The sequence below is a fragment of the Callospermophilus lateralis genome, chromosome 13 (genome assembly GCF_048772815.1).
Source record: "Callospermophilus lateralis isolate mCalLat2 chromosome 13, mCalLat2.hap1, whole genome shotgun sequence".
In the NCBI taxonomy this organism is placed as follows: Eukaryota; Metazoa; Chordata; class Mammalia; order Rodentia; family Sciuridae; genus Callospermophilus; species Callospermophilus lateralis.
In genome coordinates this window covers 95788307-95805243 of record NC_135317.1, presented here as the reverse complement: position 1 = coordinate 95805243, position 16937 = coordinate 95788307, and the positions used below count along the sequence as shown (strand labels likewise).

At 43.6% G+C, this 16937-nt stretch overlaps 1 protein-coding gene across 7 annotated transcripts in view; it reads left to right on the top strand.

Moving 5' to 3' along the window:
* The first annotated feature begins 1427 nt into the window (after positions 1–1427).
* Npl (N-acetylneuraminate pyruvate lyase) overlaps positions 1428–16937 on the top strand; it is a 34272-nt gene continuing 18762 nt past the window's right edge. For 6 of the 7 annotated variants that reach the window (XM_076831329.1, XM_076831331.2, XM_076831333.1 and 3 more), the window contains exons 1-3: positions 1550–1621; positions 5152–5235; positions 16051–16124. In XM_076831329.1, the coding sequence (XP_076687444.1) occupies positions 5168–5235; positions 16051–16124 (142 nt within the window). In that variant the 5' untranslated portion in view covers positions 1550–1621; positions 5152–5167. Of the gene's footprint in view, positions 1646–5151; positions 5236–16050; positions 16125–16937 lie in introns of all 7 variants that reach the window. The other variant, XM_076831336.1, reaches the window with a different exon arrangement.

Below are 16937 nucleotides of genomic sequence, written 5' to 3'. Positions count from 1 at the left end.
AGACAGCGGGTGCAGGTGGACTTGCAAGTTCCAGGGCAGATCAGCCTCAGAAATTTAGAAAGACCCTATCTCAATTTTTTTTTTTTTAATTAAAAGAGTATTTAGGGAAAAAAAAAAAAACATATGTTATGTCCATGTACAAATATACCACAATAAATCCCACTTGTATATATATTGATGAAGCACCGATTAAAATAATAGTAGAAGGGAGATCAGTTGAGCAAGTGGATCAGGGGAAGAGAGGAAATGAGAGAATGGGAAGTGTAAGGAAAGAAGCAAATGAAGAAAACAGGAGCCGTGGCTCCACAGTAGCAGGTTTATTTGGGACAAACCTGGGGATGAGGGCCAGTAGAGACTGGGACCCTTTTCCACTTACAGTAGATACAGGGGCATGAGGACCGGGGGAATTTTTGTGATTAGTCGGTTGCTAGGGGTTGTCAGGAAAGTGTCCTTTTTGGTCACTTTCTTTGAGGTGATCACTGTACCATGTGGAACCATGTGTTTTCCGGGATTCAGTTCTAGATATATTAATTTCCTTTCTTTGCATGATGGTGAAGTATTGTCTGGGTTTTAAGGTCAGGCTGAGTCAGCGTAACCATGAAGTGACTCTTGGTAAGATGGAGGAAATGTTTCAAAACGGGACTGCCTGGGTCAAGTTCTACCTAACTGGAAGATACTGGGGAATGAGGTTAATCAAATTGTATTATGTGCATATGAAGATATGGCATAATGGATCCCACTATTATGTATAATTATAATCTAAAAAAAAAGCTTGAGATGTAGCTCAGTGGTTTAGCAAGGGTGTGGGGGCTTGGGTTCCATCACCAGTAGCATTTGCATCACAAACAAATAAGGCTTCTAGACATTTCTACACGTACAGACATTTTATTTAAAAAAATACAAAACAAAACGTTTCCCTTTCAAAACTCTTCCAATTGTTCTCCAGAATACACCAGAAAACCTCCTGCATTAGTAGCTAAGCCATTTCTAAATCCACCATCTCTTTCCCCCAGGAGAGCGAGCCAGGCCTGATGGGCAGCGGGGTTCCCCAGGCTTGGTAAACGGCACCCTGGACCTCACACCGCAGAGGCACCAATACCGGGTCTTGCAGAAACTGGGCCAGAGAAGAAAAGCTAAGACCCAGGAACCGAGCAGCAAGGGCCGGGCGCAGAAAGGGCAGGGAGAGGTTTCGTGGGCTCCGCGCCCCCAGCCCCTGGTCGGAGGCTTTGACTCCCGGGGCACCGGGCTTGGCGCCGACAGCATTTCGGCGCACAGTTAAGGTCACCCGGGCGGAGGAGGCGACTCAGGGCCACACAGGCTCGGGCGGCGCGCCGCGGGCGGGGCCGTGGAACTACAATCCCCAGGCGCCCGAGCGCGGCACGTGGTCCTGCGCCAGCCGACTTAAAGAGCGCGTCCTGGTCGCCCGGGACTCAGGCGCGACGTGCGCGGCTCCGCTGCGAGCACTGGCGGGTGCAGACAGACGAGGCGCTCGCGTTCCTGCCCAGAGACGCGGGGAACAGGCGCTGGGGTCGGTGAGACCCGGCGACCCGAGCCCAGAAGGAAGCAGATACAATGGGGAATGCAGCAGAGCGAGTGTGAATGCGACACCCTCCCAGCCCGGGCAAGTGTCACTCCCCCGGCTTCGGTAGGGACCGCGTAGTTGGGTCTCCCAAGGATCCTTGTCTTCAAATGATCAGTTAGCCATTGAGCCGAAGGGATTCTAACGATTACACATGAAAAATTGGTTCTGCCTTTTCTTTTTTTCAAATGTCTCTGTTTCTATTTCTTCTTCTCCTTGGGCAAAGCTAGATTCTCCCCCTTCCCTTTTAAAAATTTTATTTTTTATTTTTTTGAAACTTTGCCTTTCTCTAGAGAATTTTTGACTTAAGCAGCTTGAATTCTTTGCTGTGCTTATCTGTGGATACAGGTTTACATTCTAAATTCACATTAAGCCTTGGGCTGGAGGACATTTTTACCATTTGCTCTTGATAAAAGCTGTCAAGAAAGGATAACATCCCAAGTGTATTTTGAAACTCGAATTTTGAACATATTGATCATCCTGTGTTAAAATTGGGCTCTTGTATCCCTTCTTTTTCTATAGGATTTTAACACTTCACCAAGTCAGCAAGTGTTCTTTATTTAGTGCATTGCTTTCTGCAAAGATAAAATTTTGAAGCTGTTCCTACCCTCATGATGGCTTGCAGTGGAGGAGAGGAACCCAAACTTTCCTGCTTCTAACTCTCTCAGGAGGTTTTTATGAAAAGCAAGTGTTAGGGGGAAATTCTGAGGGTTAAGAAATAATTTTCAGCTGGGAGGACCAGGAAATTCACTGGCTTTTAAAGTGAGTTTTTTAAAGGTGGCTAAACTGAGGGGACTGCAGTGGGAGGGAGCAGTTAATACAGTTTTGGCTGGTGCACTGGACTGTGGGGACAGGGCAGGGAATTGGCCCCAGAAATGTTCCAGCTCCTGGAGGATGGATCTGGCAGCCCCTGTGGCTTGAAGGAGAGAGTGGTTCCCAGTTCGTAACCTGTATTCTTCAAGCCCAATGTTTTGAACTACTCAAGTGGCAATTAATTTGATTTATTTCAACTAAAGACAGAACATCCTGAGAATATCAGGATTACTAAGTATGAAATAAATGCAGCCCTAAGCAGAAACCAGAAGTCTGTTTAGCCTGAACCTGCTAGTAGTGTTTGATTTAGGAGACTTTTGATGCCAGCTTAAGCGCTCAGCACTCCTATCATTTGAACCTTGTTGCACTTTGATGGGCCCCATGGGCCAGGGGTTATGTCCACTGGTCTAGATAAGCAGTAACAAGAAATAAGTCATAAGAAGGGGGCAGTAAAGGAGAGAAAGAATTGCCAGGGGAAAAGATAGCAAAACTGAAATGCCTTTGTTCCTGAATAGACAGGAATAGAGAGGCTTGAGGAGGAGATGCCAGCAGAATGGGTATACCTGGGAAGATGGTGCTGGGACAGGAATAATAATACCTGTGCCATCTTATGTTCATCAGGCAAGACTTCATGGAGGGCACTGAACATGTACTAGCTATGTGCCTGGCACTGTTGTCAAGCATGTTACATTAATTCATTTAATTTCTCAACTACCCTATGAAACATGTCCCCATTTACAGAAGGGTAACTAAGCACAGAGATGTCATGTAACAGGCCAAGTTCGCCAGGATGTGGACCCATGAAGTTCGACTCCAGAGCTGGCCCTCTAATCCCTCTACTAAAAGGAACAGAGGGAAAAGGCATTTAAAGGACGACTGGTAGGCCCACTTGGAGTATCTTGAGTTAATAATATGCTTGTAGGAGTGCCAGGTGAAGATACACAGCAGGCGAAGTGTCTCACTCATGTGATGCTTGACATTCCTCTGGTGTACGTGGGGCCTCCCAGGTTCAGAGACCAAGTGACCTGCCCTTAGTAATGAAGGTGGTCATAGGAGGCCCAAGGACTAGAACCACATCTTGTGATTTCTTGTCTTGTGTTTTCCCTGTGGATCAGGTGATTATATTTATCTTTATAAACTTCCAACATAATTTTAGTCTGAGGTTTTAACTAGGAAATGACAGAGAAATCCTAGCATCCTGTCGCTCAGTCTAGGCTCTCCTTCATTGCTCTTCAGCACAGAGGATCACTGCATGCAGTGCTTAAGCTTGATGTCGGGAGCTAGTGTTTCTGGGAACATGTCCATCAGTTTGCAAGGAAAGGTATGTTGGCTTGTCACGGAAGCAATTAATGTTTCTCAAGGGTTCACCTGAGCTAGGACTCTCTGTCCAGAAGTTGATTCTCATATTTAGGGAGATGGGGTTCACAGTTATAAGTTGAGCAGACAGAATGAGTTTGTTCATAATTAAGTCCTTTGTAGGGCTGGAGATTAGCTCAGTTGATAGAGTGCTTGCCTTGCATGCACAAAGCCCTGAGTTCAATCCCCAGCACCACAAAAATCAAAAGAAAAAAAAAAAAGTGCTGTGTTATCTGGGCCAGATCTCAGTGTAGTGGCATTGGATTTTTAATGTGCCTGAAATGTCAGAACTATAACATATCTCCTCTTGTTGATCCCTTGTCTGTATCACTGTTATTTGCTAGAAGCCCACTTTTGTATAATTGTCACAAAATACTATCTGATTATTGTTTATTTTCTTCTCTGACTTTAGACATTGCATATGTGGCTTCAAATCACATTTGTGGCTTTTCTGTCTTATAGCTCAAAAAAATAATAATGTGTCTATAACTAGCAAGAGGCAGAGCTGAGAATTGAAGCAGGCAGTTTGCCCACAGAACCCAGGTTGTCAAGCACTGGCTCCATTGGCTGCGTTGGGTCTCCTACACGGTTTACAGACAGTTGCATTCTGCCAGTGGAAGGGTCCTTTGGCTGCCATGAGTGTGGGGTTGACTTAGCAATGAGCGTCCCCTCCAAGAGGCTTCATCCTCCTGCTACAGTCTGAGCACCTCATTCATCCAACCAAGTAGTTATCGCTTGATGATAGATGTCAAGCAAAGGGCTCAAGGCAGGGAGAAGAAGTCCAGTGGAACATTCCCTGACCTCCTTGGAAGTCTGCTGCAATGGGAAAGAGAGAGTGAATATGAGGTTTACATGTTTTACTAGAACTCAGAAAACTGGGCAAGACTGGTCAAAATTGGAATATGAAAGGATATTAGGCAAATGTAACTGAAGATTGTTATAAGTCACACTGAAACCTTAAGACTGATTGTAAGTGCTGGTTTTAGGTGAGACTCCAGTTTAACAGAATGAAAACTTGGAGAAAGAAGAGAGCATTTTTTTTCTGAACATATTTCAATTTTAGTAATTATTTATGTTTTTCTTACCTGAATTCGGTTGCACTTCTCTCTTGGGTCTGCTGTTATTGACCCGAGTCTTTGAGGTTTTGGTTTGCTTCAGTCATCTGTGTGGCTACAGTCAGAGGCCTTCCAGGCAGGATTTTCCCAGGCCCACCACCCTCTACTTGACTTTAAAGTTTTCTGCTCATTAGAAGTAAGCTCTAACATTTTACACTCACTCTGTGCGTTTGTGTGCTTGTAAGCATATTTTACAGCTCTAAACCAGGAATGGACTTTGCCTGGGAGTTTTGTCATTAATTGACATTCCTTGAAGAAAGAGACAAAATGACATTGTATGTTTTCCAGACATTCCAGCAGCTCAATGGCCTCCCCAAAGAAGAAACTTCAGGGTCTCGTTGCTGCAACCATCACACCAATGACTGAGAATGGGTAATTATCTTTCGGGACTTATTGGGGATCTGCTCTCATCCAGCTGAGAAGGACGGACGCACTCTAGAACAGCAGTGACTTAAGCCCCACACCTCTGGGAGTGCCCTTGCCAAATGGCAGCTTCTGTGAGTTGTCCCTCTTTACTCTCTCTGACCCCCTTGTCGGAAAGAGCTTTCTATATCACCCTACAGAAAGGGAGAAGAAAAGAAATGGCAGCTTGCTGCCCCCCAGTGTCTGTAGCTCCATATAAGCAGAGTCTCCCCAGAGTCCACCACAGCCATTAGCATTAACTGGAGGGGAAGAATCCCGTTTTAGCACGCTTTGGCATCAGGTGCTGTTCTGGCTACTCTGGGGACCTCATCCCTAGATGTCTGCATGGTGCAGGATTCTGCCAGGCTGTTTAGGGAGGTGGGCACAGCCCAGCGACAGAATGCCTTCTTGGTAAGGTGAGCATGAGGCCCTGGGTTGGAGCTCCAGCACACACCCACAGAAAGACAGGCAGCTCAGACTTGATCAAATAACCTTCCCTGTGGAAGGTGGATGGGTGTCTGCAAGAGGGAGACCCAGACATGTTTATAGTCTCATTTCAGTATTGATTAAATATTAGGAGTGAAGGGAGGGGAAAGAGCCAGAGCACGTGACTGGGGTATAATCCTCTGCAAGCCAGCATTTGGGCTTCCAGCTGAATGTTGTTGCAGTCTCTTTGCTTGGATGATCAGACGATGGTCATGTGCCACAGGTGACCATGCATGATATCCACTCCTCCTTTTTAATCTGTCAGAGGTGGCATGCACCAAAACAGTGAGAATTCTGGCTTTTTTTTTTTTTCTCTCTCTCTCTTGACAATCCTATTTTCTTCCTCTGTAAAAAATAATAACAGGCAGACATAGATTTATGAGCATTAAATGAGATAATCCATACAACAGTGCCTAGCATAGGGTCAGTAATTTGAACTTTCATTATATATAAGTTAAGGGCAAGAGGAACATGAGCTGTTTAGGGTACATTTTTAAAAAGCCTTTATCTCTGGTGTTTTTCTGCTGAATTTGTAGACCTTAACCTTACCCTTTAAACTGAATGACATTTCTTTTTTTTTTTTTTTTTTTTTTTTTTTAGAGAGAGAGAGAGAAAGAGAATTTTAATATTTATTTTTTAGTTTTCGGCGGATACAACATCTTTGTTTGTATGTGGTGCTGAGGATCGAACCCGGGCCGTGCGCATGCCAGGCGAGCGCGCTACCGCTTAAGCCACATCCCCAGCCCTGAATGACATTTCTTATAATTTTTAGTATCCTCAAAGTTGGCCACATCCCATTTTTCTCTTAGATCATTGGATCCCAATATCTGGCTTCTAGATCCATGAAAAAAGAAAGATCCATCCTCACTGGGTCTAACTTGCTGAAATGGCTTTTAGATTAGTCAGCTGAATAACAGTTTTCCCCTTTGTTACTTCTCCCTTTCTGCAAGTTCTGAGAAAGACTGAAGTCAGCTATTTCTCAATGCATCAGCTATTTATTGGGCAGATAAAACAGAAGGCATGTGACTGCATGAGCAGGCAGGGTTTACTTCCTGCAAAAGAGTAGGATCTCTCTGTAAGCTGAAAACACTACCTACATCTGGTCTGTGCTACTTTAACCTCTGAAAAAGAACCTTGTTAGCCTGGAAGTGCTTATCTGGGTCCCCCTGTGAGTGTTTTTGTGTTCTCCTGCCTATTCAGCTGTTTCCCTGGAAGCCCAGGTCCCATGTGGTAGAGATAACTAAAAGATCTCTGCTTTTCTGGATCTTTCCCCATTTCTCAAAGTCTTACCCTGCGACCTCCATTTCACCATTTCCTTTTTTAAATCAGGTCGTCTTTTCTCAACCAGGAACCTCACTTTCCTGAAATTCAAAAATTAGAATGCCTTCTGGGGCTGGGGCTGGGGCTGGGGCTCAGCAGTTGCATTTGTGAGGTACTGGGTTTGATTCTCAGCACCACATGTAAACAAATAAAATACAGGACTATCAACAACTAAATACACACACACACATATACACATATTTATATAAAACCCTTAAAAAATTCTTTGTAGGAACTTTTAAGAATTAAACAGTGCAAGTCTCAAGCCAGACTCAGTGACACATGCCTATAATCCCAGTGACTCAGGAGGCAGAGACAGGAGGATCACAAGCTCCAGGCCAGCCTCAAGCCACTTAGCGAGACCTTGTCTTAAACTTAAAAAATAAAATGGACTGAGGATGTAGTACAGCTCTTCTAGGTTCAGTCCCCAGTGCCAGGAAATAAATAAATAGAGCGTTCAACCACATTATCTCCAAGACCCAATCTGACTCTGAGGCTGCAGTGTCCTGGTGTCATGTCATTAGCCGTATTGTATCACCAGTTAGATATAAAGTAGCTGCAGCTCCCCTCCATTCTCCACCCTGCAGCCCAGGGAGCTTCCTAGTGAATAAATCTGAGGTCTCCTTTTTAGGAATCTCTGTTTCCCTTTTGTGAAGCCCTTGCCACTCGTTTTGTGGCCCATGGACCAGTTGCTCCAGTATCACATAGGAACTTAGTAGGCAGGCGGGATCTCAGACCCTCCACCTACCACTGAACCAGGACCTGCATGTTACCAAGGGGTCCCAGATGATTCTTTAGTGCCTGGAAGTCTGAGATGAACCGGTGTAAAGATGAAAGCCCCAACTCCCTGGGATGACGTAGGAGGTCCTTCCAATCTACCTTTCATTTCTACTGCTTCGTGTCTGTTTCCCTCAACACATCAAAGCCTTTTTCCCTTCCAGGCTTCCGCCTTTAGTATCTGCTTCCCGTCTTTCTGCACCATCACCCTTTCCTCTTTCTACTCTGCTGGAACGTTTCTAATTACCCATCGAAAACATTTCCGGGAAAAGGAAATTTCTCCATCTTCTCTAAAGGTTTGAGTCTTTAAGTCTGTTGAAATAAACTGTCGATAGACAGATTAATAAGAGAAGAGCATACAGATTTGTTTAATGTGGACACATGCACAGGAGTCATACAAAATATGACACTCGGAGGAGGACGAGGTGACTGGAGGTCGACACACCCTCTTCACAGTGGAGAGGGCATCGGGACTGCAGGTACTTTCAGAGGAAGAGTAAAGTGTTTTTTCAGAGAAATAAAGGGGGCCCCAAAAGTGGACCGTCATTCATAAATGGTTTTTTTTTTGTTTTGTTTTATTTTCTGGAAACTGAATGACATTGAAGAACAGATAGTAGTAGCTTGTGGCAGTGTTTTGGTACAGTAACATTCCCACTTTTTCTTCTGGCGATGTGACTTTAATCTTCCCTGCTCAGTAAGGTTTCATGCAGGCTATGACAATGGAATTGGGTTCCTTCTGATAAGGGAGCATCAGAGTGTTCCCCCGTGCCTAGAGAAGGAGCAGGAGGTCAGATAGTTTGTGGTTCTCAGTCTGCTCCTAAATGCTTTTAATCTCCTTTAGCTCAAAGTGCTCAACACACCAAAGCTCCAAACACTGGGCATCATTTTCCTGGCCCCAACACCGTCCTTTGGGAATTCTTCTCTACTCCCCTGAAAAGATTTAGAGGATCCTTCCCTGGTATCTCCTGCCTCCCCATGCATACCTTTCTGCATAGCATCCAAGTTACTTCCTGCTGTTTTGCCTTATTAACAGGTATTTACTGAGTGCCAGGGAATAGGTAAGACACATGCAACTGGGCATGTGTCTTATTTTGTATCTTCAGCATCTAGTGGCATCGGGGTAGATTTTAATTTCAGGAGTGAACATGCTTCACGGATTATTAATACCAATAGTCAACAGAAAGGAAGAGGGCTGAGGTTGTGGCTCAGTGGTAGAGTGCTCGCCTAGCACATGTGAGGCACTGGGTTCAAACCTCACCACCACATAAAAATGAAATAAAGAAATTGTGTCCACTACAACTAAAAAAATAAATATAAAAAAGAGAGGAAGAGAAGCAGCTCATGTTGGTTGAGCAGATCCCCTGTGTCTTTCTTTTTGCTGGGCATTTTTATTTATGTGTTGTGTCCCAGTGTAATCCTGACAATGACTCTGTGAAGGAGCCAGATCTTACACTCCCCCCCGCCCCCATACCAAGATTGAACCCAGGGGCACTCAATCACTGAGCCACATCCCCAGCCCTTTTTAGATTTTTTATTTTGAGACAGGGTGTCTCACTAAATTGTTAAAGGCTGGCTTTAATCCCACTGGGATTACAGATATGCACCACCACACCTGGTTTATACTTTATTTAGTGACAGGATCTTGCTAAATTGCTTAGGATCTCACTAAGTTGTTTATGTAGAAAAGCAAAATAAAACGGAAAATCCGTTTTTTTCATGTCCATACCTCATCATACCAGTCCAGGTGACCATCTTTCACAGTGTGTCATACACCAGAGAGGAAACAAACACCAATAGGGATTTCACTCTGAATAACTAGTTAAGGCTGGCTTTGAACTCATGATCCTCCTGCCTCAGACTCCTGAGCTGCTTGGATTACAGGCGTGTGCCACTGTATCTCTATTTTTGCAGTTGAAGACACTGCAAACTTTGGAAATGAAGGACTAGCAAGCTCGCCCAAGCCACATAGCTGGAAACAGGTCTTTATCTACCTCCCACCAGTCGTCCCAGCATCCTCTTTTCTTTCTTTGCTTTCCCCCGCCCAGTGCTAGGGATTGAACCCAGGACTTTTCAGATGCTAGACAAGTACTCCACCACTGAGCTGCACCTTCAGGCCCCAGCTTCATTTTTTCCAGTAGAAAAAAGACTCTTGCTTTCCTTAGTTGCTTCAAGAAGTCACCTTTTCCTCTGGGCAAGTTCATAGTCACTAGAACAAAAAGTCCATTTCAGATTGGCAAAAATATCTCCAAAACAGTCATGTTTCTTTCTTCCATGCCCTTGGCAACACCATGGGAATCTAACACCCTCTCCTAAAACAAACCCGTTAGCCCTGTGGGAGAGGCCTGGCCTGCTGGGGTCAGAGTCACATTGATTATTGTCTCTTTGACAGTGTTTGGGAGTCCCAGTGACCAGCCTGCTGGAACAGAACATTTCCCACTTCCTGCGGGGTAGAACAGTTTGGTCCCTGCATGCTTCTCTGCCCAAGAAGTTCTGAAGCAGCCATATTGTTATTTTGTCAAGGGCTCATGTAACTTCTCTCTGCTCTTGAATGTTGAGAGTTATGCAGAAAAGCAAAATAAAATGGAAAATCTGGTTTTTTCGTGTCCATACCTCATCATACCAGTTCTGTTGACTCTGTCTTGTCCAGGACCATCTTTCACAGTGTGTCATACACCAGAGAGGAAACAAACACCAATAGGGATTTCACTCTGAATAACCATGTTAGAAAAATTGTCTTATCCTTAGGCCCTGAGAGAAAAACTGTAGCATCTGCATGTAGTTTCATACTCAGCCATTTTGGGCCTCAGTTTGTGGCAAAAGTAATTTGATAAGAAGTTCTTTCCTCTTATGTAGTTTGGATAAACTCAATGTCTAAGAATAGAAGATTAAATAAATTATGTTCATCCAGAAAATGTAATGTCATTTAGCCAAGAGAGCAAGAGAATGTCTAAAAATGTGGGAGGAATGCTCCATTTAGAATGCTAAGTGAAAAATATTATAAAATGATTTATAATAAGGTTATACTTATATAAGAAAATAATATGCTCTGTATTTGTGAATATAAAAATGTCAAACTATAAGAGGAATCATCGGGGCTGGGGATGTGGCTCAAGCGGTAGCACACTCGCCTGGCATGCGTGCGGCCCGGGTTCGATCCTCAGCACCACATACAAAAAAATAAAGATGTTGTGTCCACCAATAACTAAAAAAAAAATAAATATTAAAAATTCTCTCTCTCTCTCTCCCCCTCCCTCTCTCTTAAAAAAAAAAAAAAATAAGAGGAATCATCTCCAGGGAGATACAAGTTGGTTTCTTTATTCCTTTTTGATTGTATATGCTTTATTTTATGGGGGGTAGGGGGTATTGGAGATTGAACTCAGCAGTACTCAAGGGTACTTGGCCACTGAGCCACATCCCCAGCCCTATTTAGAGACAGGGCCGCACTGAGTTGCTTAGTGCCTCACTTTTTGCTGAAGTTGGCTTTGAACTCGAGATCCTCCTGCCTCGGCCTCCTGGGCTGCTGGGATTCTAGGCATGGGCCACCACACCTGGCTGATTGCAGGTGCTTTTTAAAATAATCTATGTAGCCTCTGTACTGGGGGTGAGAAGTTAAGCACTTTTATTTTTTATAAATATCATGAGGGCCAGAGTTGTGGCTCGGTGGTGGAGTGCTCCCTTCACATGCCTGAAGCACTGGGTTCGATCCTCAGCATCACATCAAAAAAAAAAAAAAAAAGAAAGATAAAATAAGGATCTTGTGTCCATCTACAACTAAAAAGAAATTTTTTAAAAAAATGTCATGGAGGGCTGTGGTGTAGCTCAGTGGTCAAGCACTTGCCTAGCATGTGTGAAGCACTGGTTTAAATCCTCAGCACCACATATAAATAAATAAAGAACCGTTGACAATTAAAATATGTTTTAAAAATTTATATAAAATCATGGAGCCAGGCATGATGGTGCACATCTATAATCCCAGTAACTCTGGAGGCTGAAGTGGGAGGATCACAGGTTCAAGTAAGACCCTATCTCAAAATATTAAAAGAAAGGCTGGGGATGTAGCTCAGTGGTAAAGCACCACTGTGTTCAATCCCCAGTATCAAAATCAGTCAATCAATTATAGATGCAAAGCAACAAATCTGCACCCAAGGGGATTGAAAGTAGCTTGGGGTTAAGAATGTCACCAGGCACAGTGTGCACTCCTGTAATCCCAGTATCTCGGGAGGCTGAGGCAGGAGGATCTCGGAGTTCAAAGCCAGCTTCAGCAATTTGGCAAGGCCTTAAGCAATTTAGTGAGACTCTGTCTCTAAATATTTTTTAAAAGGCGTGCCTAGGTGGCTCAGTGGTTAAGTGCCCCCTAGGTTCAATCCCTGGTACCACCCCCACCCCCCAAATAAAAAAGAATGGCAAAAGCAAGCATGGAATTTATGTCTGGGCCACTGTCCCCCACGTGGCCAGTAATTAGGTGTGTTCTTGGGTGCCCAGGATGAGAAGGGGCATCACAGCCTTCTCCTGTGCACAGAAGTATGTCACCTCACTTCTTTGAGCACCTAGCCCCACATGCCTAGAGGTTAGAAAGAATAATCCAGTCTCATTTTCATTCTCTCTAATGACTTCCTGATATTTGGCAACTGACCATGCCTTCAGCCATGGAAATTAGGCCTGGCTACCACAATGAAGTAGTGTAGAGAGAGAAAACAGGGAAGAGACAATGTCCCAAAAGAGAAAGATTACCCTAATCCTGCCATTTGGGGCACCTCTGTGACAAATATGAAATGTCTCGGGATGATTTCACTGGGTCCTCTTGTGACTGGAACTGCTGAGTCTCTGCCAAGGGCTGCGGCTGCTGACTCAGGCAGGGATCTGAAAGGCCTGAGGAGGCCTAGGGAGAATGCAGACCTCTGTCGGCCCCCCACTGCTCTTCCTACCTATGTGGAAATACAGCCATGGCATCGCTGGACACCCTGGCTTTACAGGTAGTCTTTTGTTGTTGTTTTTTTAATGTGCAGAGAAATTTTAACATTGTGAAAGTCATAGAGCACATCTTGAGGTCACTCCTTTTCAACCTGTGGTCTCTCTAAGGATATTTGGTAGTTCCAAAAGGTCATGGGTCCAAGAATATTTTCTGGGCAATTCTTCCAGTGCCCCAAAAATTCTAATATTGATCCCATTCTGGTAGGTTAGGTGCATTTTATAAGAAACAAGCTGTGCCTTCTGTTTTCTCAAAGGAATGGATGATGCATCATACATTAGCATCCCTACCCTGCGGGAAATTGTCCCTCAGCAAGGCCGGATGGACTGAGGCTGGTTGAATATACGGGGAAGACTGATCCACTCAGGTCATAACACAGTATGAAGTTCACTGAGGAAAGAGACTTTGAGTTTCACATGCTGGCCTAGGTCTGCCTGAGGGTATAGAAAGAGGAAGACATGAGTAGGGTCGGACAGAGAGCAGCTTTCAAGAATGTTCAAGGAAGCCAGATGCTGGGGTGCATGGCTATAATCCCAGCCATTCTGGAGGCTAAGGCAGGAGGATCACAAATTCAAGGCCAGGTTCAGCAACTAGGCAAGACCCTGAGAAACTTGGTTTGATTCTGTCTCAAAATAAAAAAGGCTGGATGCCAGGCATGGTTGTACACACCTGTAATCCCAGTGGCTTTGGGAGGCTGAGGCAGGAGGATCAAAGATTCAAAGCCAGCTTTAGCAACTTAACAAGGCTGTAAGCAACCTATAAGACTCTGTCTCAAAATAAAAGTGTAAATGAGTGCTATAGCTCTGCTGGGTTCAATCCCTTGTTAGAGGGAAGGAGAATCATCAGGTTTTGTCCTCATTACTTTTCCAAACCCAGTTCCTTCCCAGCCTCTCTCCTTGGGGTTTATCAGCCCTTTTCTGAACTCCCATACATTTAATTTTTGATTCAGTCATAGCTGTTTTTCTTCTCTATTTTAATTAATGGTATATACTATCTCCTTTACTCAGTTATCGTGTCATAGTGAAATATGAAAGCAAAATGTAAATGTCCAACTATGTAATGTTTTGAACAACCTACAATAAAAATTAATTTAAAAATTAAAAAAAAATGTAAATGTCCATGTGGCCATTCCAGTGCCCAGCCTTGGTTGAACACCACTTGTACCAGGCACAGACTAGGGTAGGTAGGAGCAGTGACAGGGGCGTACTGGGATATAGGCCAACACTTGTGACTGCACTGAAGCACCCCCTTTCCTTTGAGTGAACAGGCTCTCCTTTGGGCTCTTGCAGGCAGTAATTGCCTCTGCATTCTTTGTTTTCCTATCTTTCCCTTTAATCTCACAGTCAGCTATTTTCTCTTCAATCTCCTTCCTATTTCCTTTTCCTTTGATGTCCAATTCCTGGGTGCTTCAGATTTTTTGTTATTGTTCTTAAGGAATGCAGTAAGCAAAGATGAAAAGAATGTTAACAAGACTAAAATTAAATTAGAATTCTCTGGTCCTCCTAATAGAAGTACAAATGGCAGCCAGCTAGTACTTTGTGTTCTTGGCAACATAACATTAACCCATACCTGCCATAGTTTTCCTTTGAATTTCTGTCCATCACCCATCTCCCCACCTGCCCTTTAACTAGGGTCAGACACTTAATACAACTTGTTTGTGAGTCTGTTTGTAGGTTTTAAATCAGTATGATTTTATGAAGAAAAAAAAAAAAAGGAGTTCCAGTGGCACAATCAGCTCACAGTATTTATTAAAAAAAAAAAAAAAAAAAAAAAAACACCCTCATCACCTTAAGCATTGGATCCTTCCAAGGTCATTTTGCCACAGACTACACAGTGCAGGCACATCGTCCAGGTATCTTGTGAAAATGCAGATTCTGGCTGGGTAGGACCATGTGTGGCTGGGATTCTGCTACTCTTCCCTGAACCACCCTATGAGAGGCAAAGTGACAGCAAAGCTCCTTTCCAACCGTTGGTCCTCTTTCATTTAAAACAAATGCAGGGCTAGGGATATTGTTCAGTTGGTAGAGCATTTGCCTCACATGCTCAAAACTCTGGGTTCACTCCCCAGAACCATTAAAAAAAAAAAAAAAAAAGTAGTAGTAAAACAAATGCAGACTGGTTTAAGCCTTCGTTCATTTTCACAGGTATTAAGTGCTAAAATTCTTAAATTCTCAGATTGAATTCTCCTATCTTATAAGCCTAAGGAATTCCTCACCAGGTAGAAAAGGTTCTTACAATACCATATGCCAAATCCTCACTCTTCCCAAAAGAGGACAAGTGAGGATTAGGTAACTATTTTTTAAATATTATTTGTGTCAAAGCTTAAATGTAAAGCCTCACCAGGTGCGGTGGCACACACTGTCATCCCATATATTTATTTTTGACTTAGTTATAGCTAACTAAGTCGCCTTGAGATCTCTCTCTAGCTCAGTCCTCAGAAGGTAGATCTCAGCTGGGGAGGCTGAGACAGGAGGATCTTGAATTCAAAGCCAACCTCAGCAAAAAGCAAGGCACTAAGCAACTCAGACCCTGTCTCTAAATAAATTCAAAACAGGGCTGCGGTTGTGGCTCAGTGATAAAGTGCCTCCTAGTTCAATCCCTAGCACACACAAAAAAAAGCTCTGTTTATAACCAATAGTGTTGGGGAATTTTGTTTTGTGTTTTTGTTGTTTTTTTTGCATGACTAGGGACAGAACCCAGAGTCTTGGTCATGCTGGGCAAGCTCTCTACCACTGAGCTATATCCCCAGCTCTTTTATTGTCATTTTTTTTAAAAAAAAAATATTGTTTTAGTTATAGATGGACACAATACCTTTATTTTTTACGTGGTGCTGAGGATCAAACTCAGTGCCTCACAAATGCTAGGCAGGTGTTCTACCACTGAGCCACAACCTAAGGCTTTTTATTGTCATTTTTGAGACAGAGTTTCAGTAAGTCTCCCACACTGGCCTCGAATTTGCAATCCTCCTGTCTTAGCCTGCCAGTCCTGGAGATTATAGGCTTGTATCACCTAATACCATTTTGCACATGTAAATGAGACACATTTAGCTGGATGGAGAAATCCCCAAATTCAGAAAAATGAGAACAAAAAAAAATATCCCAGCCATTATTCAGAACAGACTAAGAATTTCACAAACTGGTCAATAAAAGAGAGTAATTCATAGACCTGGGAATGGGTCAAATAACCATCTAAAAGGACTAAGCATTCTTTCTATTTATTCCCATATCTTTTAGAGAAATCAACTTTTCAGTAATCGGTCAGTATGTGGATTATCTGGTGAAAGAACAAGGAGTGAAGAACATTTTTGGTAAGTCACCTTGAGATCTCTCTCTAGCTCAGTCATCAGAAGGTAGATCTCACCTCATTACTGACCTATGACACAACCCAGTGAGGTCCCACTCATTGCGTTGTCATGCGTTCTGGTGGAGCCTAACTCAAAGCTGTGAATTTATAGTCTCTCCTTAGACCTATAGGACCCCTCAACCGATGATCTCATTTGGTGGTGCCAAGTGACAGGATGTTGCTCTCACTTCCATTGAGAGATGAAAATCTATGGCTCCATTGTACTCTTTTGATGAAGTTATTCAACTAAGATGTAGGAAAATAGCAGCTAAGCCCTCTTAAGTCACAACTAAACCCTCTTAGCTCTCTTAAGAGTGGGCTTTGGTCCCCCGTCTGCACCTGAGCTTTCAAATTATAAATGGAAGAGAGACTGCAAGCCGCAGCACACAAAAGATTCAACAGGAAGAGTGTTTATCCCCATTTATTTCAGAGTGAAGGTTTAAAAAAAAAAAAAAAGTCAGACCCTGTAAGCCTAAGAACTGTGTTTGAGCTACCTCTTGTGTGGTGTTCTAAGCCCTCTGACCCGTGACTAGGTTTCAGTCTGAGGATACTATTCTTGGGCCCTGGAGGCACCTCAGGTTAAAATTTGTGGGTAAAACTGAGCCAGGCCACATGTCAAACCAAGACCTGATTACAGAACCACTTAGTGTCCCCCTGCAGCTCCAAGTCACCCCCTTACTCAGAAGGCCCCAGGACTGCCCTGATGTAGGAATGGAGTAGGAGCATCCCTAGGACTAGAGCACACTTGAAGTACCTCAGGCCCCCAAGCGAGGGATAA